At 42.8% G+C, this 27509-nt stretch overlaps 1 protein-coding gene across 1 annotated transcript in view; it reads right to left on the reverse strand.

Annotated features, from left to right (window-relative positions):
• Nucleotides 1-12851, reverse strand: part of efna3a (ephrin-A3a) — a 170918-nt gene extending 158067 nt beyond the window's left edge. The window contains exon 1 of the mRNA XM_034160757.1: nucleotides 12285-12851. Within this exon, the coding sequence (XP_034016648.1) occupies nucleotides 12285-12394 (110 nt within the window). The 5' untranslated portion in view covers nucleotides 12395-12851. The remainder of the gene's footprint in view (nucleotides 1-12284) is intronic.
• Between the last annotated feature and the right edge of the window lie 14658 nt (nucleotides 12852-27509).

Consider the following 27509-nt stretch of genomic DNA (forward strand, 5'->3'; position numbering starts at 1 on the left):
TATAATCATTCAGATGAGTTGCGCTCTGATGCGGTGCACTGACACAATCACTCATTCTGTACACTTCTTCTTTACTTGACTTGACGAGCTGCACGTCGTATTGGCGAGCAGATTGTGCCACGTGTCACGACATTTTATGCATGAAAGATTTTTTTAACATTTCAAAATTCTCGTTGCGCAATTGTACACACCGGCACCCCTCTCACATTCAGTCTATTTATTCTCCTGCACGACACAGGTCATGCAAGTTGTGTGCATCAAAGTCATGCAAGTGTCAGCGCACCTTAAAGGAGCAACCACTGGTTTCTCTTCTTTTTGTTCTTCAATCTAATGGCTGTGTTGCTTTTGGGCTACTGTACTAGCATGGCGGCCTCCATGAGAAGGTCTGCTCCCACTCATGAAAACGCACTTAGTAACTGTTGCAGGTAATTATACTCCACTAATGAACAGAAGCTTATGAATGGCTATATTAAATTTCTGCTAATAGTACGTCCCTTCAGCTGCTCCCTTGTTTTTCACTGTGGTTTCCCACAGCAGATCCGAGGTGGATCTGCATGTTGATTTGGCACCCCAGAATCCTGCATGCTGTAGTTTTAAAACCCTGAATTGAGTGCACGCACTGTAGATGTTTGTGGGATGTATGGACTGTGCTGAACACTATTACTATGTTGGCAGAGGATTGTGCTCTCTAAGTGTCTTTCTAGTTTACAACAAGAATCCGATTCAAGATTTAGTGAAAGCAAACGAGGTGCCACACCTTCATTTCCCTGTGGCTGCAACAAATCAATGTACATGTGTTTTCTATTGAGAGAGGGCGGACAGAGGGACGGATAGGTTTACACCTCCCCCAAACACACACACATCCTGACAGAGAGTCCTAGTGGTGAGAGATGAGGCATGCATTGTACATATAAATGAATGGGTGAAAACAATGAACTAAAAAAGCGTGAGCAGCGCGAGAGAGAATGATTATGCAAGTGCCGTAGCTCATGTATTAACCATAACTGAATTTACACATCAAGACGGCAAATGAATTCCAAATAGATTTTTCATGCAGACCTACACGAGACCTGATTAAATGATGAGGTAGAAGACAAGTGAAAGAAAGGAGCGAGTCAGTGCTCCGACTGGCGCGCACTGGTATACGTGTGCAGGTCTTGCTGCACCCTTGTCTCCGCAGTTTAATCACAACATATTTAAGAGAAATGTTATATTTCACAAATCTTTGTAAAGTCATACAAGTGTCTCGAGAGGAAGTTTGTGCAAATGTGATATTTGAGTAGCGTAACCCTCCAGCAACTTCACAACTTTGGGATTTTTTTTTCCACCTCTGATTAATCTACTTATATCATTCCGTCAGGCTCTAAAGACTGCTATCATATTTCTAATAGAACAATTTCACTTGAGCGTGCACTGATTTAAACATTCCTGCTAATATGAGAGTGATATATTACAGTGGCTGCAGCTGAAGGGTCAAATAACTTTTAATCATTTCGGATGTATGGAGCACAAGCGAGAGATTTCAATTTCCTTCAAATATCCTCATTACGGTGACAACGGCTGCCAAAAGGTCCTTCCTATAATTACATCTTCAATAGGGAAGAAAAAAAAAATCTCAATTATAACCGAACACATTGAAAATCATCCTCTCCTGCAAGAAAAAAAGTGGAGCCGTATCAGCCGCTAAGCTGGAAGGACAGTTTCCACTTCCTGTATCGTTGCGGCCGAGAGCAATACTGCAAAGAGCTGTCAGCGCTCCGGACCTGAAGGGAACGAGCGGAGAACAAGATATGACAGTACACAAAGCTGCGTCCTCACTCTGCGGGCTTTTTATGAAGGGACACTGATAAGTCTGAGGGCGCCAAAAGCCTCGCCGCACCTGCCACGCTTCAGAAGGAGCCTTCAGTTTCAATAACAAAACAAATTATTTTGAGCAGCTGCTGCGGCTGCCGTAGCCTTTTCCCAGACCATGTAGCATAACAAGGCTCATTTCCCAAATAATCAAACTCCAGCCAGTGGCCATCCAACTATCAACAGCTTTGATCTTTTTCCTACATGGCAGCCATTTCCATCATAGCAGCAATGTAATTTCCCAGTGGGTAATGCACGCGGCGGTGCGCGTTCTCATTGTAATGTACTGTGCAGCTACCATTCACATGTTGGCAAGATTTCTTTGTAGAAAGCATTTGCATTCAAATCATTGAGTCTGAAATTGGTTCTACCTGTCTGGGATCAGAAACTATCTCCTGTGGTTTCCCACTGAAAGTTAAGTGCAGTTTTTATAACCTTGAAGCACCTGGAAAGCTAATGTCTTTGATGGCAAATGAAGGGCCGAAGTGGGTTTTTTGTTTTCCTTTGGGATCCTCTGAAGTATGCAGTGCTCCATCTCACCTATGGGTAACTCTTAGACAAGCCCCAAAGCACCTTCCCATCAGAGCCTGAGAACGGCCCATAGCCATCCCAAAAAAAAATCTGCCAATCTGTCTTAAAAATGAAGCTGATCATGGTTTGGAAATTGTGGACTCCTGCAGGGGCCAGGCCAGGAAAGGCACCTTCAAATTCAACATCGCCAACATTCACATCTGTTCATTTCTATGATGATGAAGCACCACTTTCAGGGTTGTTTCTGTGCACTCGCCCACCATTAATTTAAGTGTCACCACACTGTCGGGGTGTACTCATCCGAAACCAAAACTCATACACAAATAGCAAAAACATTCTACTGCTCTTGCAAAATCAATTTGAAATTCAAATACTTTATTCTGTGGAACTGAACTGTCCTCTTCCATATGCAAGGCAGAGTGATGCTGAAGCACTAATTCCTACACAAGCCCAGAGGCCCATGGGGTTAATGTGTATCCCTGAATCCTGTGTATCCCCGAATCCTGCAGCATGAAGCAGATGAGAGTCTATGACTACCCCTGGATGGGACACCAGTCCATCACAAGCTATGTCCCCAGCCAAAGCCAGTACCCATTTACAGTAGCTGGACTGGAACAATACAGATGAAGTGTCTTGTACAAGGACACAAACAGATAGCGTGTCTCCTTGGGAGGTGATGGGCTTCAGACCAGAGGATCCTTGGTTCAAACCCCAGCCTGACCAGAAAATCACTCAGGGCCCTTAGGCAAGGTTCTTAATCCCCTAGTTGCTCTCGGTTTGTTTTGAGCGCCTTGCATGGCAGCACCCTGACATCGGTGTGTGAGTGTTGTCTGTGTGAATGTGAGGCATCATTGTAAAGCACTTTGAGCTTCTGATGCAGATGGAAAAGTGCCATTGAGTGCCATGCAGTCCATTTATAGCGTGAAGCAAACACCTGGAATCAAACCACAATCTGTAATTTGGTAGTGCAGCTCCTATCCAACAGATCCACCAGAAGGAGAAGAAGGAGGTCAAGTCAAAGATCGCCGTCTAAAATTCATTATTGACCATATCTCAGGAACTAGAAGAGATAACGAAATGTGGTTTTCTGCTCTCCTGAGGCTAACAAATGTATCACACCTCTGACGTCAATAACATCACATTACGACATCAGTCAAAGCTGAACAATTAGCTTGTGGCAGTGAGGTACTGCAGTCGTCTAAGTGCATTATGGTCCTTCAATTGTAGAAGGTCAGTTACCACCATTTACAGGCCAAGCCAGGTCAGGTGATGCTATACCTTGGTGTATCCACCAAACTACTTGGATGCTGGATGGCAACCACTCAGACAGACACCCAATCCATCCTCACCTTTTGAAAGTACTCGTCTATCTGCCACAGCCCAGGTGAAATGTGGGTATCCCCTCTTTGGAAACTCATGTTTTAACCGTCACAGACCATCAGCTTCATGTTTTTTCTTCTCTGGACTTGCTGCTGTCATATCTTGGACCTGCACCATGTTGACAGAGATCCATGGGGCTTGAACAACGGAGCAGTGACTGACACACATACAATAATTCATTCCTGACTGTCTTTTTGTGGCAATTTACTAACACCCTGAAATCAAATTTAAAGTGGATTTCTCCATTGATCAACTGATGCTCCTCGATTGATTGCTGCTCAGAAAGTAACCCAGTTGTGTTTTGTGCAGCAAAGATCCCGTGCCACGCAAATGTATCGATCCACACACCCGCCCTCGGATCCATACAAACCATTAAAACATCCTTTTAGTGTTGCTCCTTCTACTTATGTGATGTAACACAATCCAGCAAGTTAAAAACGACTAACAAACTCCTTATTAAAATCAGCTTTTGTGACCAGGACAGACAGCATAATGTTTTACCCGATCTGGAAAGCCAGTGAATAAAACGCAGTTGTGTGCAAATTTGCCAGAGGAGATGAATGTGCATGGAATCGGTGGGCAAATCCGCTCGTCTCCTGTGTGCTATCTGCTCCGTGTTACGGTGGGCGAAGGTGCAGCTGGATGATGACTGCTATTGTCTCTCAGCACAGTCCACACCAATGACCCCACCTGTGTCCACATTAGCATGGATCAACTCCTGCGGGTCTCTTGGCGCCAGATAACAGCAGCTACAGCACATTTTGTGAGATAACCTAACATCCATATCCGGTAAAATCCACATTCCTGTTCACCTTCTCTGATTTTTGGCCAATACAATCAATCTTTTTCCCACTTTCACCTCCTAAAAGGCCGCTCTATTTTCCGCCATCAATCCTGCCCACTTTCCTCAGGATGATTTTGATCCATCCTCCAACTCCATCATTCACTCTTTCCTTCATTCATCAATGACGAGTCCCTTTACTGCGTCTGAATATCTTTTCCTTACAGGTCACCGGGACGCTCCTCCTGGTCTAGCCGAGTTCGAGTACATCCATGCAGACCAACCTAGCGGTTAATGAGTCTGTTGAGTAAGATGGCACCTCGACTCTACATTGATCGCGAGGACCCAGTACCTTGAACTCTCAGAGAAGCAATTTGTTGAGGTGATAATTTATTTTGTAGCACCAGATATTGTGTCTCAGGGATTGGGGTTGTTGTTGCTTTCCTGTGATTTAAGAGCCTGACAGACTTGTTTTGGGGCCAAATTGGGGCTGTAATGTGCAGTACAAAACACACAGAGCACTAACTCAACGAGGATTAGCCGGAAACTGCTAAAGTGGACTTCTCATCTTGCCAAGCTGCCAAGGAAACGGCGATTAAGAAAAAAGATTCAGCGGGCATTTCCAAGGCGGTTTTCTCGCTATTGCTTTGCATAGCATTTGAATGCTATGGTAGCCTGCTAGGCTGCACGCATCGGTGTGAATTGGTGAATGTGCGTGAGAGTGAATGAAAGCTGCACAGCTGTTTTGATCATGTTGACATGGGGTGCCCAATTATGGAGAAGCGGCCTCGCTAAGCAGCGAGGCCAAACACCTGATGGGAAGAGGTGTCAGGAGCACTGGTGTGGGCAAGGCTACTGCAGTGCACCGCTGCTCCCGCGTGCTCGCAAGATGTTCCACATCTACCCCCTCTAATTGGCAGATGGCCTCAGATGCAAGATGATTTAATGGCCTGCGCGTGTGCTTTTTCCTGCCTCAGCCAGCCATTAGTAGGGACATCTGTAACGAGTTGGCCAGGCGCACCGCGGAGAACGGAAGCTGAGAGCAACACTTTGTAACGGGGGGGGGGGGGGGGGCAGTGCGGTTGTGATCTTGTTCCAAATCATGCTGGATTGAAGCAAACACAATGTCTGTCTCCGAAAAGCTGCAGAGAAATGGTGAGAATTAACCGCACCACAATCGCAGGTTGACTTTCGGGACAACAAAACAAGATGCTTCTATCACGAAAAGCCATTTGCAAGACTGCGCTACAAACAGCTTGGTTTCCTAGTGATCCTATTTGTTGCAGCTGCACCATGACCATCTGTGTTCTGCGGCAAAACATTACCAGCATGTAGCCCTCAAGGCTTTGAGTTGCTGGCCCTCTTCATTCCTGACTATTCCCTCTTGAGCTCGTCTTTGGATGAAGGGACGGAGAGGCATTTCCGGACATGATTCTGTACCCGTGTAGACATAGTGGTGGTGAAGTGGCCCAAATCCTAAGGCCTTTTAAAGCTTGACGGCCATCAGTATTCTTGCCACAGCCTCTGAGGATTTGTCTGCTACCTGCAAACTGGGTCAAATTTTGCATTATTTTAGAGATTTGTATCTCGCTGCGGGGAAAGGCAAGGTTTTGCAGCCCCACAAACCCTTCTCACTCTCATCTAATATTAAATTTAAATCCATTACTATGAACGCATTTGTCATTTTAACATTAAAATGTCTACTTTTTGTTGTTTAAACCCACAAAATATGACAATACTGTAATGAATGACTGCATTGAGCAACCATAACCATGGTGTAAAAACCATTTTAGATGGAGCACACACAGAAGCACATTAAAGATGATAGATAGGACTAATTCTGCACTTTTATAATGTTAAACTGTAAGACATTCTCCTCAAATATAACTTTTAATCAAATCAAACTGACAGGAATAACTACAACAATGAATCTATAATAGATACAGTGAGAATGTAACACTGCCATTAAAGGGGTCATATTATATATTTTCATGGCAAGCTAGTGAAAGCCAATATTAGAATTCGTAGACAAAAATGCCACGGTAAAGACAATGCAACTTAATGACAGAGAAACAGTGATCCAGGTATGGATGGGAAGAAGATTTTACAGCGATTATGGGCTTGGTGAGTGTGTGGCACACCGCTATTTATTTTGGACACGGCGCTTTTCACTATTGGCAATGGGAATGTAAGTGCAGTTATCGCTATCATATACAGCCACACAATGGGGTTTAATGTTAGCATATGCAGTCACGGTAACTGCCGTTTCTGTAGACAGAATCAGAATAGCTTTTATTTGCCAAGTATCCACAGAATACATGGAATTTGACTTCGGTTTGAGCTGTACTCTCTCTGTACAGCATGTATAAATGTACACTAAAGAACTGAATAATTCACAGTAATAAAATGTGCAATAAGAAAAAAGAAAAAGAAAAAAGGATGTGTGAAACAGACAACAGATTGAAGTTAAATTGTACATGAGGTAGATGAATTAGTGAGGGTTTTTTGCCAGGTAAAATTGGTTAGCATGGTGGTTAGCAGTGGTTAGCATGACCATATGTGCTAATTTGTAGATGTCTGCGTTTGCAAAGCAAACGTCTGATCAAATACACTAACAGTAAGTGTGGTTCGTAGTTTCTTTAATACGGTCATAACCCGTTAGAGTAAACGGGTTTTGTCAGCTGCAGGTATTGTGACTGTTAATGTACGGCTGCATTTGTTAAAGCTAACTGCTAATGTGTGGCTGCATATGCCAACAGGAACCACAGTCAGCGGTTTTTTTCTTTGTTTGTTTTGTTTTTTAATAAGAACAGTCATGATAGGAACCAACAGACTGTGTGTATATATACTGGAAAAAAAAAAAACTTCCTTGAAGTCACCCGTAGGTTTTCTACAGAGACCCGGTGTCATGCTCAATTTGTCCTGCTGCCATATTTGTCACGTCCCGCTGTGAGATCTCCCAAAAATTTCCACACTGCCAAATAGCTTTTAACGCTGCCAAAGTCATCCTCCTGAGTCCTGTATTGATAACGAAGCGAAGTAAAAGTTCTCCCTATCTAAAACAAATGCAAAATTGTACATGAGCAAGGAAATGTAACCTCTGGTTCCTGTGCTTGTGCTCCAAGTGTTGTCGCCTTGAAGATCGTCAAATTAATAAAAATGACTGACTCTCCAGGCACACGCATGAGATTTGGTCGGGTGCACATGTGCAATACTAAATATCGGGACATATTTTGACAGGGACATCACCAGAACTGCTGCTATAAAGCCGTATCTGGGTGTTGCCATGTTGGCACTGGCAGCAGTGCTGCTCTGGTAGGGACGAGACAAAAAAAATGAAAGTCCAAAAATTGTTCTTTTTACAGGTGCAATTGATAGAGCATGAAAAAACAAATAAATTGACACCAAGATTGGTTAAGAAATAAGGAAGTTATGGTAATTTTAGTCTAAAAAATCTTTATTTTTTTCCTATCGATCAATTACGCACGGTCATTTTCGCATTCTCAAAAAACATGTTCTCAATATTGGATTGTTATGAAACGTCATCATTATGTCGACAAAATATTATATTTTAGGGCTAATTACCTTTGAATGAGTGCTGTAAAGGCGATCGTGCTTTTTACGCTTGGTAAAGTTGAGCAAAATTTTCAGCACGGAGTACATGGAATGTGCATGCAGGCCACGATCGAGATTGTCTCGTCCCTACGTCTGGCTACATCATGATAAACTCATTAATGCATAAACTGGTGAAGTGTGAGTGAGTGTGTGAAAAAAGAAGCCTAATTACACCCCTACCTTTGAGTCAGAACCAGCTAAGCTAACATACTAACCTTGGTTCAGGTGTTATTAAGTCACATTTTTGGGGACTGTGCAGTTGTTCTAAACAATTTACTTTGGTAAAAATTATGAGCCACTTATTTTCTCAGTAACCATGCATTAACGGGGCTTAATGGATCAGACTACCAATACCTGCTAAACGTGTTAACGCCATTAGTATACAACATTAAATACAAGGGTTTCACTCAGTGTGAATATCGCAGCAGGTACATCTTAGACAAACAAGCCATAATATTCCAGGGGTTTGGAATAAAATGCTCCAAACAAAACAAACACAGCCCTCCACAACAGCTAGCGGCCACATTGAGTGGACACTGAGTTACAGACATTTCAAGAGGTGGAGACGCTGGGCTCAGCAGCTGTCACTCAAAGCAACCACACCCACAATTACAGATAACTTTATGGCTTAAAATGTCTTAAACTAAATTAGAAAAAAAATTCACTCCCGGTACAGCTGTCACAGAGGGGGAAGCTATCTATACAGACCAAAACTCTTTTTGTTCCAGGATGTAAAACATGTTTATTTCTGCTCTAAAGTTGGACAGTTTAACATGGACCCCTATGGGGATGTGCAATGTTTTGGAGCCAGCCTCAAGTGGCCAGTTAAGAAACTGCAACTTTTCTTCTTCAGGGAAGGCTTCATCTGAGGCCATCGAAGCTTCCCGCTTAGTATGAATGCATATGTTTATGCTAGCTGCTGCTAACGTGTGGCCACATATGTCATGGAAAATGAATGCTGACATTAAAAAAGCAAATACACTGGAACACATCCTTCCAGAATAAAATGTGTTGTTCCTGAATCGTATCATATGCCAGGTATCTAGAAATATATATTCAGAGGTGCACATAACTGGTACTCATGGTGTGAAACATCATTGATGTACAGCAGAGGGAAACACTTTTCTTACAATCAGAATTGCTTTCTTCTTATGAAGCGCTTCCCTTGTGTGTTTCTGCTGCGCATCTTTTATTTTTAGCATGCACAAGCAGCATGAGTACCAGTTATGTGCATGTCTGTACATACTGGATTTTTTTATATAAAGGGAGATATGCACCCCACCCCCTATAGTTTACACATTTACAGACATGCAACTGTGGTTATTTCAGAATTGTAACAATTTTTCCACCATATTTAACAGTAAAAGTTGGGTAAAGCTGATTTTACACAATATAACTCCTTTAATTTTAAGGACAAAGTGATACAGCAGCTGCACCGGCTGGAATGTGTCAATACGCCAACGATTTAACCTTCAAACATTTAAACGGTAATAGTTATCACATCACCACCCCTACATTCAAATGTGATTTCTAGTCATCCACTGTACTTTCAGCTGAAAGCTTCAGAGGTGAAAAAGGAACAGCAGCAGATGGGAGGGCGGTAATGAGATGCAGGAGGAAGAAAAAGGGAATTGAGGGGGACAGGCCGGCTGTGAGACACCGTCAAAAAATAAGAGAGGCAAGAAAATAAGCGAGATATAGAGAGATGATAGGAGAGACCCACATCTGAGGTGAATACAAATGGACAGAGAAGGATGGATAGGAGGAGGAGAAAAAAGGAGAGGGGGACCTCACAATGTTGTGTGAGGGGAGGAGATAAAAGAATGTGAGAAAGATGGATTTACTGTTAGCTAATGAGAAGACAAAGGGAGAAGAATCCCCATCGATCTCTGCCCCACAGCAAGCCGGCTTTATCGCTCACAGGTAGACAGTCAGGGAGAGCGAGCCTCAGGTACGCAGCCTCACTCTTTGAGGAGGAATCACAGTCCAGTGTGAGCGCATGCATTAATGCATCAGACCGTGGCTGCGTTCACACTGCCTGCTTAAATGACCTAAACCTGAAGCTTTCTTCTTGATGTTTGTAAGATCCCCGTGTCTGATCAGACCTTTGTTACAGCAGTCACATCACCAGAGCCCAAATATGAATCAGACAGTACAACTCATCCACAGCTTCATTCACATTACTGACTGAAGTGACTTGAATCTAATTAATTAATTAATTTCATTTATATAGCGTCAAATCACAACAAAGTTGCCTCAAGGCGCTTCACACAAGTAAGGTCTAATCTTACCAACCCCCAGAGCAAGCATACAGGAGACAGTGGTAAGGAAAAACTCCCTCTGAAGATTTGAGGAAGAAACCTCAAGCAGACCAGACTCAAAGGGGTGACCCTCTGCTTGGGCCATGCTACCGACAGAATTTACAAAACAAATATACAGGAAATGTTGCCGTGCACAGGACGAGAGGGTTGCAGAAATAGACACCACTCCCATCTCTGGATGGAGCCGCACCTCAAACAGAGAGAAAAAACAGAATCAGTCATCAGAAAGACAACAAATACAGTATAATTTATCAGCATTAATCAACAAGAAAAAAGAAGAAATACCAAGGTGATCGCCGGCCACTAGCCCTAATCTGGCTTTGTTTGCTTGCTAGGCAAACTTGAATCTTTCCCCAGTTTGTAACAACCTTGTATCCAAGCTGAGCTTTCTTGCAGCAATCACATTGCATACTTGACCTTACTGACTGGTAATTGGGCACAGGCAAAGCTCTGATCACACTGTCAACTGAAATCACCTGAATCCCAGTTTTTGCATCTGGACAGATCACATTCATGCTTGCAGGAGATCTGTATCTGATCTTTCTTAAAGCAGTCATGTTCCCAGAAATCAGATATCAATTAAACATAGAGGCGCGTATGCAAAATTTCATTGACATTTGCCGACTGAAGTGACCTGAATCTGATTTTTTTTTTTTTTTTTAATCTCAGCCTTGCATCTGGACTGATCACATTTATGATGGTCAGATCTGATCTGCAGTTAAACTGATCAAATCTGAATCAAACAGCATGTGTACAAGTGAATAAAATCCAGTGTGAAACACAGATCAGCTTCAAATCAGATATAACACCACTGGTGCATGAGATGCAATTATGACACTTAAAATAAAATAAAATAAAAAATCTGATTTGGTATATTATTTATCACAAGTCTTTTTTAAGCCACTTCAGATGCAACATACTCTGGGTATCCAAACCTGATGGGGGGAGGGGAAGAGGCTCTTAATTAGCTACTCACACTGTATTACAGGCTGGAAAATAAAATAATCACCATCATCAAGTAAACCTCAGATGGTAGAATGAATGCAATCTAAGTAGCAGAATGTGAATGAAAAAAAAAAATCATATAAATCAATCGGGCATAATCAATAGGCTCAGCTGTACCACTTGATGAGGGGAAAAGAAATATTCTGCAGATCAAAAGCAAAAGAAAAACACAAATAAAAGCATATTTTTAACTAGGACACTGAGTCAACCGTTATTAAACTCCACCAGCTGACAGATGAGGGCAGTTAGACTTCTTACTTTTCTTTCCACATTACAGCTCTGTGACGCCATAAAGCAGCAAGTTTCAAAGAACAAGATAAAAGGAAGGATTCTGACACAGATGCGGATCAGCACCAGGATTTAATCCTGAGACACAATTCTTTCAAAATCCTTCCCTCACGTCTGGAGATGTGCATCACATAACCTCCAGCCCTCCTCTGTGGGTTGATAAAACTCGGAAAAACTGCAAAATAAGTCAGACGGACTAATTAGTCAGAAATTAAAAGTCAAGATCAAGGTGGTGGCTTCAAATTACTCGTGCGTTTTGACACTTAAACCACATCAGCGAATCGACAAAAACTGATTGTAAGGTTTTTGTTTTGCTCACGAATGATCGATTAACGGAGGTATCAATCAAATATTTACGATCGCTGCAGCAGAAGGGTGCACTGCAGAAGAAAAACAGGTGAAACGATAAGTGGTGAGTGTTTCATGCAACTCAGACTTTGTGGCTGTGTTTTTTTTTTTTTAAAGGTGAAATGAGAAGCCGAAGCTCGGCGGCTCTGCTCGGAGCCACTTACAGCAGGTTCGAGCTGTTCCAGTACACCGCATGCCGGTTGCTGCCTCTCGATAGGTGCAAGTTTGTCAGCGCCAGCGTGATGAGGCTGAGCGAGAACGTTACGCGTGCCATAATCCGTCCTGTCCGGAACCCGGATCCCCGCTGTGCCGTGTGCGTCCCAGGTCCTTCTGTCCCAGGAGTCCCCTCACAACATCCCAGCGGTCACCGACCTCCCCTTTATTTTTTACAACTTTCGATTTTCTTTCGTCTTCTTCAACTCACATCCCATCGCGGCCAGAAGCGTGCGGGCATCACGTGCCAACAACAACAACAAAAAAAACCCTGGACTTTGTTCTTCTCCGACGCGCACTTTTGGAGTTTAGTCCGTGTTGGTTGTTGGTGGTTTTTACGCAGGGTTTTGCAGAAAGGGTTTCACAAGTGCCGGTCCTCTCATCATCATCATCATCACCACCACCTTCATCATCATCAGCAGCAGCAGAAGAAGCCACACGCCGCGCGCACGAAGCTCCAAATCCGCCCTCTGATGGCCAGCGTGCGCTCACGTGTTCTCCTCCGCCCCGCCCACCGCATCCATCAAATTACAGGAGAGGGGGGGGGAATACAAAAATCACCCAAGGTGGGAACATTTAAACAATAAATCCACACTTACACGAAAGCATCTGCTTTAAATGATTTTCTATCATCTCAGCGCTTCAACGCCTGCAAAATCAGATCAGAGTTTAGTGTGAAACAGCAAAGTCCCACATTTCTAATGGTTTGTTCACCATCTGCTTTGTTTTCATTGGATTTGTTCGGGAAAGTTTGTGAAGTGAGGCAAAGTGAAGATTTTGCACTCCTGAAACTGGCCATCGAGTGCGACACGCTTCATGTTGGAAATTACTTTCCCTTAAATGGTTTCGGGTTGGAGTTGGGAATTGAATTTGGATAAGAATCAGGGCTATAAGCAATTATTTTTTCTGAAATGCATTAAAAATATATGTGGAAAACTGAACAGTATCGCAACATCTCATCTATTGCCTTTGCACACTTCTAGATGTGTTGCACAGGATCAGAATTCTGGCATGGTCCAACCTCAGTTCTTGAATTTTCCACATTTACATACTGCACACAACATCTTGACTATATGCTCTCTACACCTATGACCCTGTGCACTGGTGGAAGGTGAGCAGGGTATTGGTTTCACTGGCATGTGTGCATGTCTGTGGATGAGATAATCCAAAAAAGGGTTGGATGGATTTCCTTCAAACTTGGTGAGAATAATCCTTAGATAGATATCTAGAGGCAACTAGATTTTGGAATACTTTGGTCAAAGATCAAGTTCAAGAAAAAAAGTTTGTAAAATACCTTTTTTTTTTTCTTTCTTTTTTTTGGATATCTCACCAACCAAGAAGCATAGATGGAGCAAACTTGGTGGGAATGTTACTCTGATAGAAATCAAGAGGGGATTAGACTTTGGAGTAGTTTGGTCAAATGTCATGAAAACATGGTCTGAAAACACGCTTTTTCGACATATCTCAATGACCAAGAAGTCTAGATCAATGATCCAAAGCTTATATTGATCAGCAAAATAGTTGTGATTGATTGTATAAATAACTTCAAAATGGAAATTATGAAGTCATACATAAAAAAAAAAAATCACACATTAACCCTTGGGATTGTTTAGTCTATGAAGGATACAAAGGTTGTATTCTTCATTTTCTGGGGAAAGAAGGCTGCATTCCAAAGAGACTTGTGTGGTTGATGAATGCAGCCTCCAAATGATGAGCTCCTGAACCGAGGCACAACTTTAGTTTAATATTGCTGGGAATAATTAACAAGGAAATAATAGTGCATGTGGGACTGAAAAAGCGAGGACAGGAAGTAAAGCCACATAAACAAGCACACAAGCAATGTCACAATAAGAGTATGGGGCCTAATATCCGGTTGTTAAGTGTGATGTAACGCATCCTGTGATTTTCAACTTCCGGTTCCAAACAAAAAAGGTGCCCTGTCATTAACATTGAGAGCTGCACTGAGACGCTCTGATCAGGCTGCACTTTAACCGCTGCACATAGACAGCAGCATTAACATCGCAACATAAAACTCTCCTGGATATATTAACTGGGTTTTTAGACATTGTTACTGCGTTTGTTTTATGTAAAAATGTCAGACGCTCAGGTTGTTTTTCCATTATTTTCAATGAGTTGCTGCGAGCTGCGATCGCTTCCTGTTCATGTCGTTCGGGGGGAAAGTGACGTTTGCACTTTAACGTCCTGTTTATTGTAATAAATCATTTTTTATTAACAAATAGACATGTATATTTTACCTGTGCATAATAAAATATGTAAAGTAAAAGAAAAAAAAGTTTTATTAAGTGTTCTGACCATAGAATGCGGTTAACAGAGGTGGAAGTGGAGAAGGGAGGGACGAAGGTTTGCGGACACTGTAAACACAAACTAAACTTTAAACTGTAAATCCTTAAAAGGATCAAACAGACATAACTTTAATTGTTAACTTGGAGGTCTTTGGACCCGGAAACAGATTTATTACGTGATGCGTTACGTCAGAGCTTAACAACCGGATAGGTGAGACCCACCGGTAAGAACTCCAAAGGTCAGAACAAAGTACCAGGAACGTGAACAATGACAAATCATAATTTGCATCTGTACTGGTGATTAAAACTCATCGGATCAAAGCACCCACCCTGTCAGAAAATCTGGGATACGCCCAGTGTGTGATTTCTGTTATTTGTCTGTCTTTATATAAACCACGTATCCTTCCAGGCATCAGAGTAAATGATTTATGAAATATTGCTAACTTCTGACATTTTTTCCAATAACTATTAGCATAAGGTTAAAGTTAGAAATAGGATTTGGATTAACGTTAAAATCGGACTATATAGTCGTCAGCGGACATCATCAAAATATAATCATAATATGTGTGTGTGAGAGAGAGAGAGAGAGAGAGACTGTAAAAAATTTGGGAGACTTTAATTAACCTGTTTAATTTCGCCGGTGGTGGTTTAACCACTCGATCCAGCCTAATGGCAGCACACCAAATTAATGTCTCAGTTAATTCCAAATATGAAGCATTAGCCTCGGTTTGATTAACTCTGCCAATTTCATATCTCTTAATAGTGTCCTTTTAGGAGGGGATATCTGTGATATTCACACTCATAAATGTGGTGGCACATGCTGTCGGTGAAACTTTAGCAATCCCCAAAAATTAATCTGCATGACCTCGGCTGATGAATGAATATTCATGATACTTCTTAGCCATGTCCCTGAAGGTTAGATTTCTTTGACTGGGGAAAGAAGTAGCCCACGTGTGTTGGTGTTCACAGACATGAGCGGAGCACCTGCTCATGCTGTTTTGGTTGGTGGTGATGATGATGGTGATGGTGACGCTCTTCCTGAGGGCCCTCCAGGCATGTTGCTGTGGTGACTGGATAAACAAAAAAGGTGTACGTAAGAGGATGTGGCACCATTTCCCCCTAAATATCCCTCTCTGTCTCACCGCCTACCCCGCGCAGGTCTTGCATCCATCCATTCTTGCATTTTTCATCCTTTTTGTCACCTTACGCTCAGGAGGAAATGAGTGCTGCATAGAAGAAGTGCACCCCATGTTTTTCTTTTCCATAAATGGATGATCTCCCCCTTCCTGTCGTGTGCACCCATCGCGCGTCGCCACCGAAAGTGAAAATATAGAGAATGACATTTGATATGTTTTCAGAAAAATCGACAGAGGTGCAGATGCATATTTATGATGTGCTCCTGTGCACACGAGCGTGCCGGTGTGGTGTTGAACACATTTGTTCTGCGGGTCGCATGCTTATTTGCTGCTGCAGCCTCCGCCGCTACCTGCTGTGTCCAATGGTACATATTACACTAAAGAGCAACTGCAGCTCGTTACCTTGACTCTGGCTCTGTTTGTGATTAATTCATGAACAGCAGCGCTATGGGCATATTGATTATTCAGATAATTTGCAATCATCAATCAGCCTCAACACTTTCATATATCCTTGGTGACTTGATATTGATTTTCTAACTGTCTTCATTTGGACCGTAAGCAATATTCCAGTGGAAAATGTGGTGGTTTCTTCATTCTCCCCCTCTGGCTTCTGTCTGTGCTTATTACATTTTGTACATGCATCTGCTTGTTGTGTTTTTTAAATATGTAGATTTCCCTAAATCTAATTTAGGAGTCATGGCAGCATTACTGTTAATGGATGAAGATGAAGTAGATGTGATTGATTGTAATGCTGTCGTCCCTTTGGAGTATTTTTATTATTATTATTATTTCTTAGTATTCAAATAAATGATTCACAACCTTATATCATCAACATGCTCAAAATTTGCCTTGTCTGGAAAGGAGCCATGATTTTGACCCACATGGGTTCAAATACAGTGACAAAATTCCATGACACATATAGAATGACATGGAATTCCCCCCCAACAATAAAATTTTGCAATATACTACAGAAATAAAGGTACTATATAATAACTACATTTCATCACAAATGTCAATTTTGCAAAAAAATTGAATTTTAAGCTATTCTGTTGAAATGTAAAACTTTGACTATAAAGTAATGATGATTAAAGAATAACAGCAGAGGCTCAAAGATATGAGTTATTTGGGTGGTGGTCTGGCAGTTAGTGTAGCTGGCTTGCAACCATAGCATCCTTTAAATGGCAGCATGGTGGTTTAGTGGTTAGCACTGTTGCCTCACAGCAAGAAGGTCATGTGATCGATTCCCACCTGTGGCATTTCTGTGTGGAGTTTGCTTGTTCGCCCCGCATTTGTGTGGGTGTACTCCGGTTTCCTCCCACATTTAAAGACACGCAGGTTATGTGAATTGCAAACTTTATAACTGCCCAGGTCTCCCTTGCAAAAGAGGTCACGATCTCAATGAGACTAACCTGGTTAAATCAATTTAATTTCCCATCAAACAGGAAACTCCTTCAGCAATGTTCCTCATTCTTAACTTTCAGTTTGTGTGCAGCTGAGTACCTTGCATGGCAGCATTTCATTGCTTGACACTGGTATGAATGTGAGGCATCACTGTAAAGCACTTTACACATGTGATGGAAAAGTGCCAGGGACTGCATCTTTAATGTTCAGCAGTTGATACATTTGATTCACACATTGTTCTGTTGAAATGTCAAACTTTGAATATAAAGTATCCATCCATCCATCCATTTTCTTCCGCTTTATCCGGAGTCGGGTCGCGGGGGCAGCAGCTCAAGCAAAGCCGCCCAGACCCCCTGATCCACACACACCTCCCCCAGCTCCTCCGGGGGAACCCCAAGGCGTTCCCAAGCCAGCCGAGAGACGTAGTCCCTCCAGTGTGTCCTGGGTCTTCCCCGGGGCCTCCTCCCGATGGGACGTGCCCAGAACACCTCTCCAGCGAGGCGTCCAGGGGGCAGCCGGAAAGATGCCCGAGCCACCTCAACTGACTCATTTCGACATGGAGGAGCAGCGGCTCGACTCCGAGCTCCTCCCGAGTGACCGAGCTCCTCACCCTATCTCTAAGGGAGCGCCCACCCACCTTGCGGAGGAAACTCATCTCGGCCGCTTGTACTCGTGATCTCGTTCTTTCGGTCATGAGCCAAATCTCATGACCATAGGTGAGGATCAGAACGTAGATCGATCAGTAAATTGAGAGCTTTGCCCCCCTACTCAGTTCTCTCTTCACCATGACGGTCCGATACAGCGACCGCATCACTGCAGACGGTGCACCGATCCGTCTATCGATCTCACGCTCCATCTGTCCCTCACTCGTGAACAAGACCCCGAGATACTTAAACTCCTCCACTTGAGGCAAGGACACTCCACCGACCTGAAGAGGGCAAAGCACCTTTTTCCGGTCGAGAACCATGGCCTCGGATTTGGAGGTGCTGATTTTCATCCCGGACGCTTCACACTTGGCTGCAAACCGCCCCAGTGCACGCTGAAGGTCCTGATTTGACGAAGCCAACAGAACCACATCGTCCGCAAACAGCAGAGATGAGATTCTGTGGTTCCCAAACCAGACCCCCTCTACACCCTGGCTGCGCCTAGAAATTCTGTCCATAAAAATAATGAACAGAACCGGTGACAAAGGGCAGCCCTGGTGGAGGTCAACGTGCACTGGAAACAGGTTTGACTTACTACCGGCAATGCAAACCAAGCTCCTGCTGCGGTCGTACAGGGACCGGATAGCCCTTAGCAAAGGACCACGGACCCCGTACTCCCGGAGCACCCCCCACAGGGTGCCCTGAGGGACACGGTCGAACGCCTTCTCCAGAGCCACAAAGCACATGGACTGGTTGGGTGAACTCCCATGAACCCTCAAGCACCCGATGGAGCATGTAGAGCTGGTCCAGTGTGCCACGAAAACTACACTGCTCGTCCTGAATCCGAGGTTCGACTATCGGTCGAATTCTCCTCTCCAGTACTCTGGAATAGACCTTACCGGGGAGGCTGAGGAGTGTGATCCCCTTGTAGTTGGAACACACCCTCACACCCTTTTTATATTTATATTCGTGTGTGTGAATATAAAGTAATGATGATTAAAGAATAACAGCAGAGGAAGAGAAATGTGAGAATCAGACAAATTAATTGTCTCTGGTAGCAGTTTGTTGCTGACACGGTCACCTCACCCAACTGTCATCGTTCCTTTCCAACTTCTTTGATATGCATTTTGCAGTCTTAATTCAGTGGTTCCTGTACAGGTGCAAAGATTGAGAAAGTGAGAAGAAAACCTATAAATAAAGTGAAAATTGCAGAATAAAATAGATTGCTATAATAATAATTTTCCTCAAAATTAAATAACTCACATAAAGATGTCCTTGGCTGTCCCTCAGTCATTCCACCAAGTTTCATTCAAATCAGATCAAACATGTTTGCATTATTGCAGTGTTGCGGTTAGTGCACTTGGCTTGAGACCAGAGAATCCTTGGTTTAATTCTCCATCAAACGAGAAACTCCTTGAGCAAGAGCTTTAACACCCAAGTTGGGCCCAGTCCCAATAACCTCCCAAGTCCTGACCCCTGAACCCTCACAGACTGAAAAGACGTCACCTGGAATGCAACTGAACCAAAGAGGCTGAAAAGGTTCAAAATGATAATATAAATAGGAATGGGACGCACCATGTTCCCTGAACACTGCATGCTGCTTTCTATTATGTACGCAAACAAATTTTTAAGCCTACAAAGATTTATTCGTTTTAATTGCCTATAAGATTTTCATCAGTAAACTAATAATCTTCATTTAAGGCATGTTTATCAATTAAACTGGTGCAAATGAATGTGTTACAAATTGGATCTATTCATAATAAATGTACAGTGTATCCAGAAATTATTCAGAGTGCTTCATTTTTTCCACATTTTATGTTGCAGCCTTAGTCCAAAATGGCTGAAATTCATTTTATTCTTCAAAATTCTATACACAATACCCCATAATGACAATGTGGGGAAAACTTTTTTTTTAAGATTTTTGCAAATTTATTAAAAATAAAATACTACATGTACATAAAATTGAGCTCTGGTGCATCCTATTTCCACTGATCATCCTTGAGAAGTTTCAGCAACTTAATTAGAGTCCACCTGGGGTAAATTCAGTTGCTTGGACATGATTTGGAAAGACACACACATGTCTACATATAAGGTCCTACAGTTTAACTCGAGGCTCAAATCTGGTGAAGGGTACAGAAATATTTCTGCTGCTTTTAAGGTCTCAATGAGCACAGTGGCCTCCATCATCCGTAAATGGAAGAAGTTCAGATCCACCAGGACTCTCCCTAGAGCTGGCCGCCCGTCTAAACTGAGAAATCAGAGAGAAGGGTCTTAGTCAGAGAGGTGACCAAGAACCCAATGGTCACTCTGTCAGAGTGCCAGCATTCCTCTGTGGAGAGAGCAGAACCTTCCAGAAGGACAACCATCTCTGCAGCAATCCACAATCAGGCCTGTATGGTAAAGTGGCCAGACAGAAACCACTACTTAGTAAAAGGCACATGGCCCCCACCTGGAGTTTGCCAAGAAGGCACCTGAAGGACTCGCGAACCATGAGAAACAAAGTTCTCTGGTCTGATGAGACAAAGTTTGAATTCCTTGGTGTGAATGCCAGGAGTCATGTTTGGAGGAAACCAGGCACCATCCCTACAGTGAAGCATGGTGGTGGCAGCATCATGCTGTGAGGATGTTTTTCAGCAGCAGGAACTGGGAGACTAGTCAGAATTGAGGGAAAGATAACTGCAGCAATGTACAGAGACATCCTGGATGAAAACCTGCTCCAGAGCACTCTTGACCTCAGACTGCGGCAACGTTCATCTTTCAGCAGGACATTGACTCTAAGCACACAGCCAAGATATCAAAGGAGTGGCTTCAGGACAACTCTGTGAATGTCCTTGAGTGGCCCAGCCAGAGCCCAGACCTGAATCTGACTGAACATCTCTGGAGAGATCTGAAAATGTCTGTGCACTGACACTCCCCATCCAACCTAATGGAGCTTGAAAGGTGCTGCAAAGAAGAAAAAAAAAATTTCCCCCAAAAAATCTTTTATGTTGTCATTATGGGGTGTCATGAGTAGAATTTTGTGGGGAAAAAAATGAATTTACTCCATTTTGGAATGAGGCTGTAACATAACAAAATGTGGAAAAAAGTGAAGCGCTGTGAATACTTAACAGGTGCACTGTATATTTCATGCATTTTTCCATAACTGATGCTCTCAATTCTAAATGTTCACTGCTGAGTGTTTGAGTAATACGAGGTCTGTCCAAAAAGTAACGGACCTTTTTATTTTTTTCAAAAACTATATGGATTTGAATCACGTGTGATTGCATCAGCCAAGCTTGAACCTTCGTGCGCATGTGTGAGTTTTTTCACACCTGTCGGTTGCGTCATTCGCCTGTGGGCAGGCTTTGAGTGAGCACTGGTCCACCCCCCCCCCCCCCCCCCGTCTGATTTTTATTGTCAGTGAAATGGCTGAGAGGCTGCCGATTTGCTCCATGAAATTTTTTTCAGAAACTGTTAGAGACAGCCAGTTGGAAACCATTCGAAAGATTCAGATGGATTTCGGTGAAGATTCTGTCGGCGTCACGCGGATTAAGGACTGTTAAAACCTTTTTAAAGACGGCCCACAGCGGTGGAGGGCGCGTGGTGCACCGAGCGGCCATCGACAGGCTGGAACAACCAGATCATTTCTAAACTGAACGCTGTGTTGATCTGGGACATCGTGTGACTACCACAGAAATGGCAAGAGAGCTGGACATAGCACTTTTGCGGCACATTCCACTGTTACAGGAGATTTTGTAATGAAAGACGTGCGGAGGATTTCGCGCGTCAGCACAGAGCCGCTCTTGGCACACAACAAAAAAACACCTCCGTGTTGGAATTCTCACAGGACATGTTGTGGCATGTCCAGCTGTTACACAATTTCTTGGATATTCACTCGACTGAAAGCCATCGAAAGCCGCCTGAATGTTCTGAATGGTTTCCAACACGGACGTGTTTTTTTGTTGTTGTTGTGTGCCATGAGCAGTTCTGTGTCGACTCACGAAATCCTCCACACGTCTTTCATTACAAAATCTCCTGTAACAGTGGAATGTGCCACAAAAGTGCTATGTCCAGCTCTCTTGCCATTTCTGTGGTAGTCACACGATGTCCCAGATCAACACAGCGTTCAGTTTAGAAATGATCTGGTTGTTCCAGCCTGTCGATGGCCGCTCGGTGCGCCGCGCGCCCTCCGCCGTTGTGGGCCATCTTTAAAAAGGTTTTAACAGTCCTTAATCCGCGTGACGCCGACAGAATCTTCGCCGATATCCATCTGAATCTTTTAATGGTTTCCAACTGGCTGTCTCTAACAGTTTCTGAAAAAAATTTCATGGAGCAAAGCGGCAGCCTCTCAGCCATTTCCCAGACAAAAGAAATCCGACGAGGGGGGTGGACCAGTACTCACTCAAAGCCTGCCCACAGGCGAATGACGCAACCGACAAGCGTGAAAAAACTCACGCATGTGCACGAAGGTTCAAGCTTGGCTGATGCAATCACACGTGATTCAAATCCATATAGTTTTTGAAAAAAATAAAAAGGTCCGTTACTTTTTGGACAGACCTCGTACAGCAAAAAACAATCAGCATTTTCTTCCTTGTGCTTTCTCTGATGAAGGCAGAAGCACTGGTATCCACTGCTGTGTCACAACCCACAACGTGCTGACAGCTCATAGCAGCTTGTGATAGGTTGAGACAATCATATGACTGAAGCATTTGAAGTAATTGCTTGCTATTGCTTTGGCTTTCTTGGGGAGGGGGGTTAAATGCAAGGTAATAATGATTTGAAGTAAATGATCAATCGTGACATAGACCCTAATCTTGTGGCTTGTGGGCTGCATCCAGCCCTCTGACCACCAGTTTGAGAGCTCTGGTATAGCGGATGAGAGAGAGAGAAATCCTGGAGGGCAGACAGATCAAGGTTAGAGGTTTTAAATGTCTGAAGGTTGTTGAAAAAAGATTATAGAACAGAATAATGTAAACCAAAATAGGGAATATGCAGAAACACGGCTCCATTAGCTAAATAGGGTTGACCAACAGTGTGTTTGATAATGGTGTGGTGCTGAGGAGAGCCTAGGTGGGCCAACATTACTTTGTCCCCTCGAGTGCTGTGCTTAACCTGCCGCGCTTCAGTAAGTTCCCAGCTGTGTAAATGGCTAATGTGATTGTGGAGATATAACCCCAAGATAACGACATCTGCCAAGCAATCAAGAACAATGTTCCTCCTCCTCCGCTGTAATGGAACTGGAGCTCCGGTAAATGGATGCATGGATGAGGGTTGAGCCTTTTTGGGAAGGTAGTGATATGTTGGTAATCTATCATAAAGGACACAGACTTGAAAAGAAAGAAGGACATGTAGGTCAAAGTATGGATAGAAAAAAAATGACAGAATAATAAAGGAGTGAATTTTGGATAAATAAAAATCATCACATCACTTAAGATTTTCAAAAAGTGCATACTATAAGCCACAAATTGCATGGAAAATAATAACAGACATGTTATAGTGGTAAATTATGATATTTTAAAGGGTAAAGTTGGGCTACCAATATACTGACCAAAGCTGAACTTAGACCCTGACTCGTATATTGGTTGACCAATAATATCAACTGATATGAGCCTTCATGAACATATCGATATTGGTGTTATTTTTGCAGATATGAATACTTTAATTTTACCAACTAAACAATGCATAATTTGCCCAGCATTGTGCAGTCTGACAGCACTGACAGACTGTTTACAATACTGTCAAGCATGGCTGGGACCCCATCACCCCTTGGTCACATTAGTTACAAGAGACAGATATAATGCCACCAGCTGCCATTTATTGCCAGAGTGGGTCTTTTCAAACAACAAGAGATAAGTGGTCGCTATACCACCAGCTAGGTGTGGCCAAAGTAGGTGAGGAGTCTATTTTATGCAAATGCTGACACAGCAATTTCCAATTGTAGAAGAATTTTTAGGTCCATATGAACTATCAAGTGTCCTGATCCGAACTGTATGTCCTCTGGTTGAACTAGCAGGTGTTCAACCCAAAAAAAAAGGGCTCTATTAGTCATTTAGTCTGTCAGGGGCTTTCCAAGGCCTTTTAGGTGCTTTCCCGCAGGCCGCGTGCAGGGGCCTCAGGCCAGCTGCACGTGTGGCTGAGGCCACGTGCGGAGGGGGCCTCAGGCCAGCTGCACCTGTGGCTGAAGGTCTTTTAAAAAAATCAGTTGTAAATCCTTCATGTTTTAATGGGAGCATTTGTCACATTGAAATAATGGCCTAACACCTGCTTAGGGTTCACTAGAGGACGCTTCCAATAGAAAACCATGTCTTGGGAATGAAATAAATAAAAAAGTCGAAGGAGGAGCGATGCCCGCGGGTCTCCAATAAATAGACGAGCGCGGTTGTCATATTCAGTCTCTCTAGAGGACTCAGTTTGTCTAAGCTTTGTGTCGAAGGCTTAAATAAACTTAAAAACTCTGTGCATTTTATCTTGCTTAAGGCTGAATTATTCTAAAGTGTTGTGTCCTCTTTCTAGCATATCACTTGCAATTAGTTTGTGTTATCTAAAAGACGACATCCTGAGAAGACCAAAAAGACGAGCCGCGACACAATCCAAGTGAAGGCAGGGTGTTTGGGTACTGGTCAAATTCATCATTATTTATAATTCATCATTCATCATTATAATAAAGCTCATGTTTAAAGTGAAAAATATCAAGCCTCAATGGATCATTTTCAAGTTGCGCCGCCATCTTGAAACAAAGACTTCCGGTTAGGGAGCCTCTCACTTGCATGTTTGGCATCATTAGAAACAACAGCTTGTTATGACGCCTCATGGAGCGGCTAACTGATCGGATGTTATGATGCCTCACAGAACGACTAACTGATCGGATGTTATGACGCCTCACGGAGCGGATAACCAATCAGATGTTATGACGCCTCACGGAGCGGCTAACCGATCGAAGCTGGACATCAGTTAAACGATGTCCCCGAAAGTCAACGTAAGCCCAGATTTCTTGTTTCATTTTGGCTTCGCTGTGCTTCATTAGTGCTGTGTGAACGGGGCTTTACATTCTTTGCTAGGAAAGTTCAACGACCAAAATACCAACATTCTGGGCGCAATGAACATGTTTTCACTATTATTTGATTTCTTTGCGGGACTGACATCGTCAATCAAGCATTCAAAAGGCGAATCCTTCCAAGTAACCCCAAACAGCGACAAGAAAGTTTCTTGCCAGTTCTTGTTGTTGAACGAAACCGCGTCTCCCTAAACGGAATGAGTTGTGACGTCATCACACATGCGCATAGGCGCTGCTGTAGCTGTAACTTGAAAATCATCTGTTTTTATCACAAGGGTTTGATTATGAAATGTTTGTAATCATTACCATTTTTTATGAAATATGTAAGACCCTTTGGCTGCTCCCTTGTTTTTCACTTGGGGTCTGTTTTGGTTTTACATGTTGATTTGGCACAAGTTACTCTGTATCATAATTTTTTGCTTCCCAACATCTGTATCCGCCCCCAAAAATCCATATTTAGTTCCCAGTCACACTACCTGTGTGTGCTCGGACAAGACCCATCATACCTGCTTTTTGTTCATTTAACAACTGAGCCTTTTTTTAATTAAGCCACGTTTTCCTTCTGTTATACCTTTAATTGAAGGTGAATATGTCTCATGACGGCCTCTATTGTGCAGCTGAAGGGAGGTTAAGGAGATGGAGAGGTATTGAAAATGGTGTTTTTGACAGTCGGAGGCAATGAAGCACTTGTAATATGAGGAGAGGAGAGAAAAACGAGATGGCAGCAAGTGTGCGCCTGATCAACTGACCAAAAAACGAGAAAATTATCAGCACAATGCTGTTTTTCTGCAGCATGAAAATGACTTATATTGATGTACTGTGGGCATCTTCTTTCACAAACAATATAAAGCTGAGACAAATTCTGACCTCGCATTTCAATGATATCTTATTCAGAAAAAACAGCTGCAGTTCACAAAATGTTTGTAAATTGAAGTGTATGTACTGAATAGTACAGATATTTAATTCAGCTTTTCCCTTATTCTCTCTCATAATGCAGGCTTTATTGAATGCATTTAGTGAACAGACAGTTTCTTTGCTCTTTCATAATTACATTAACTCTGCATCAATAGAACCCATGGAAAATTGTATTGCAAGGTGTTCTAACCCCTCTTCCATTGAGCTGTAGCTTACAAATTACACAATATGCATCATTTTACATCACACAGCAATAAATATGCCTACATAATCCATATGTAATAATATTTGACAAGAACAAGTTGAAAGTATTGACATTCTGATGGAATATCAAATACTACGACGTATGAAAACCTGCAGCTCTGAGAATATTAAGAAGAGAGGAGGTGGTGAAAGCAAGTTTTATAGTTAAAATGTGTGTTTTTCTCACTTTACATCAAAATAATCTGGTTTCATACCCAAGAAGCTCAATGAAGGTCTAAGGCTTTAGGGTCCTAGTGCTTTTTGTCTTACTATTTAAGAAAATAATCAATCAATTCAATCAATCAATTTTTTTATATAGCGCCAAATCACAACAAACAGTTGCCCCAAGGCGCTTTATATTGTAAGGCAAGGCCATACAATAATTATGTAAACCCCAACGTTCAAACGACCCCTGTGAGCAAGCACTTGGCTACAGTGGGAAGGAAAAACTCCCTTTTAACAGGAAGAAACCTCCAGCAGAACCAGGCTCAGGGAGGGGGCAGTCCTTCTGCTGGGACTGGTTGGGGCTGAGGGAGAGAACCAGGAAAAGACATGCTGGGGAGGGGAGCAGAGATCGATCACTAATGATTAAATGCAGATGTGGTGCATACAGAGCAAAAAGAGAAAGAAACAGTGGCATCATGGGAACCCCCCCAGCAGTCTAACGTCTATAGCAGCATAACTAAGGGATGGTTCAGGGTCACCTGATCCAGCCCTAACTATAAGCTTTAGCAAAAAGGAAAGTTGTAAGCCTAATCTTAAAAGTAGAGAGGTGTCTGTCTCCCTGATCTGATTTGGGAGCTGGTTCCACAGGAGAGGAGCCTGAAAGCTGAAGGCTCTGCCTCCCATTCTACTCTTACAAACCCTAGGAACTACAAGTAAGCCTGCAGTCTGAGAGCGAAGCGCTCTATTGGGGTGATATGGTACTACGAGGTCCCTAAGATAAGATGGGACCTGATATTCAAAACCTTATAAGTAAGAAGAAGAATTTTAAATTCTATTCTAGAATTAACAGGAAGCCAATGAAGAGAGGCCAATATGGGTGAGATATGCTCTCTCCTTCTAGTCCCCATTAGTACTCTAGCTGCAGCATTTTGAATTAACTGAAGGCTTTTTAGGGAACTTTTAGGACAACCTGATAATAATGAATTACAATAGTCCAGCCTAGAGGAAATACATGCATGAATTAGTTTTTCAGCATCACTCTGAGACAAGACCTTTCTAATTTTAGAGATATTGCGTAAATGCAAAAAGCAGTCCTACATATTTGTTTAATATGCGCTTTGAATGACATATCCTGATCAAAAATGACTCCAAGATTTCTCACAGTATTACTAGAGGTCAGGGTAATGCCATCCAGAGTAAGGATCTGGTTAGACACCATGTTTCTAAGATTTGTGGGGCCAAGTACAATAACTTCAGTTTTATCTGAGTTTAAAAGCAGGAAATTAGAGGTCATCCATGTCTTTATGTCTGTAAGACAATCCTGCAGTTTAGCTAA

The sequence above is a fragment of the Thalassophryne amazonica genome, chromosome 20, assembly GCF_902500255.1.
Source record: "Thalassophryne amazonica chromosome 20, fThaAma1.1, whole genome shotgun sequence".
In the NCBI taxonomy this organism is placed as follows: Eukaryota; Metazoa; Chordata; class Actinopteri; order Batrachoidiformes; family Batrachoididae; genus Thalassophryne; species Thalassophryne amazonica.